This window comes from Etheostoma spectabile, chromosome 22 (assembly GCF_008692095.1).
Source record: "Etheostoma spectabile isolate EspeVRDwgs_2016 chromosome 22, UIUC_Espe_1.0, whole genome shotgun sequence".
NCBI classification, from domain to species: Eukaryota; Metazoa; Chordata; class Actinopteri; order Perciformes; family Percidae; genus Etheostoma; species Etheostoma spectabile.
This window is the reverse complement of record NC_045754.1, coordinates 7,690,783-7,693,289: the sequence shown is the minus strand read 5'-3', so window position 1 is coordinate 7,693,289 and position 2,507 is coordinate 7,690,783. Positions and strand designations below refer to the sequence as shown.

The 2,507-nt window shown below is 40.3% G+C and overlaps 1 protein-coding gene across 1 annotated transcript in view; it reads left to right on the top strand.

The window, feature by feature from the left end:
* The window catches only part of LOC116672106 (carbonic anhydrase 1), an 8,106-nt gene extending 6,140 nt beyond the window's left edge, over positions 1 to 1,966 (top strand). Inside the window, exon 7 of the mRNA XM_032503741.1 lies at positions 443 to 1,966. Coding sequence (XP_032359632.1) covers positions 443 to 562 — 120 coding nt within the window. The 3' untranslated portion in view covers positions 563 to 1,966. The remainder of the gene's footprint in view (positions 1 to 442) is intronic.
* The last annotated feature ends 541 nt before the right edge of the window (positions 1,967 to 2,507 follow it).

Below are 2,507 nucleotides of genomic sequence, written 5' to 3'. Positions count from 1 at the left end.
CATTTTTATGCTTGAATTTTGGCAGGGTAGGCCGTGCCTTGCTTTCCTACCCTGACTGCACGTCACTGATTTTAATTAGTGAGCTTTAGAAGAGCTGGTAGGCTAAATTAGTTACCTTTGGACAGAGACACGCTAGCTGTTCCTTACTGTTTACACTCTTTATGCTAAGCTAACCGGCTGCTAGTTGTAGCTTTGCATTTAGTGTACAGACATGATTGGTATCAATCTTCTCATATAAACCTCAGCAAGGCAGTGCATGAGCTTATTTCCAATAATGTCAAACTAGTCCTTTAAGCATCAACATCTTAAGAGTACCATACTCTCGAATTGAAATAAATTGAAGTCAGTGACGCAGCGGTGAGATTAGTGACGTGTTTGCTGAGTGACAGTCACAGGAGGTCAGCAGCAATGACTAACGCAGCCGTCTTCTCCCTTTCCACAGATGGCCAAATTCCGCAGCCTGCTCTTCTCCGCTAAGGGTGAAGCCGAGTGCTGCATGGTGGACAACTACCGCCCTCCCCAGCCTCTCAAAGGTCGCTCTGTCCGTGCTTCCTTCCAGTGATATCCCCTTCAGCCCTTTTTACACTTTCTGCCCTATTGCCCCCTCCCCCTAGTCAGAGTTACCTCTCTTTGCAGTAAGCCACAAAGCACACATATCTCTCTCCATCCAATTTTTAAAAGAATTGAAATTCCTGTGACACATTGCTTTTGATTTGGACAGTCTTTAAACGAGAGAGAAGCAATTGCAGGATTTGCTTCTCTGTGTCTAGCAGTATGTGTGTAATAAGCCAGCAAAGATGCCCGGTCATAATTTATTCTATTAGACAAGCTGCATCTGGTGCCAATGTTTGCAGAGACATTACATGGGTGTGTGTAAGTCTTCTTTGTGTCAAAATGGTGCTTTTGCACCAGCAGAATACAGAAACCACAAGCTAGTTGCAGTAGGCAGGGGGGGAGGATGAAACTACATCACCATCTGTGAGGAAGGTAAGGTGCAGATAAAAAAGATGCACACACAGACTAACAGGACACATACAATCCTGCTGCCAGTCTGCCTGTAATCTCTGACTGACTGCCAGCCTCTGCATCACAGCAGCTTAATGAAACGCTGCAGCCGCTTCCATCACAACCGATTGACTCCGAAAATCCCCCCCTGGCACACACACACACACACAACATGGCACGCAGTCTCATGCAGACACGATGCCTATAGGCGCCGACCTGCTTATTGATTTGAATTCAGTTTACAGCAACAAAGGGTACGTGGACAGGCTGCTGCTAGTGCTAGATACTGAAGATGATGACAATGGCTTTATTTCTGTATTTACAGCCTAGTCTTTAAATCTGTCATGTTTCATTTTATCCCATGTTGTGTGTTCTTAATATTTTGGATGAGGTATTTGTTTTTGTAGCTTGTTATCTTATGCAAAATAAGACTTAAGTAATTCCTAAATTATGTTTTGTTATCAAAATCCGAATTTTTGCAGATTCCCGGATAATATAGCAATAGAGAGGAATTATCCTCTTCAAAATGAAATGTGATGTGTAAAAAATATCCCTTCATGTGTTGTTTTGAATTCCCTTTGTGTGTCGAGTGCTAAAGCTTAAAATGCACGCCTTGTGGGCTAAGCCATAGTGGTTAATGCACAAAGCCAAGGAATAAATTACCCTGCCAAGGAAGCCTAGTAAGAAAAGAACCTGACAACCGATCAGATTATAGTGTCAGCCTGGTGTCAGGCCCTGTAAAGGAGCAAGATTAACAAAAGACCATGACAGGTCCTGAAGACCTCTGGTTTTAGCTCCATACATAACGAAACAATAAAAAAGCTTGGCAAAAAGAAAGATTGTAATTAACATAAAGATAGCCTTATGCCAATCATTGTTGGGTCGATCCCATGAGTACGCGTTGTTGTCATTCTATTTTGGAAATAAACATTTTACTAGTTAAATAAAAATATTTTGTGACAAACAAGTGTGAAGTGTTTTGCTTCTTTCTATACAATTGAGAGAATCCTCCATATCAGTTGCTGGATAATGATGTTTTATTACCTTTTGGAGTTGTACACATTTTGTCAAGTTGATAGCTGTTTCCAATACTTGTTTCTAGTTTTGAAGCGTTATATTATTATTTTTTGTCCCAGACTTGTTGCTGCACCAGTACATGCCCTAAAACGTAATAATTAATAACTTTTCAAGTTACATATTACAAATCACATGTGATGAAATAATTGATATGCAATACATGAATTGATGGAAAATATCTTACCTTCAACCCGATATTTTCATCCGCCATGTTTCTGTGTAAAAATACGTCAACTCAGCAAATTGAGTAACAAAATTTTTGCGTTTTGGAGTTAATGTTTCGACTTAAGGGGACGTTCATGTGATTTTTTCTTATCGTTAACAAATTTTTCCGATTATCCCAAAACCTCTCGCAGCCTATGTCAATGTCTACGTCTGTCTCATCTCAAAGGTAGGGAAATTGACTTTTTAAAAGAGAAAAAATG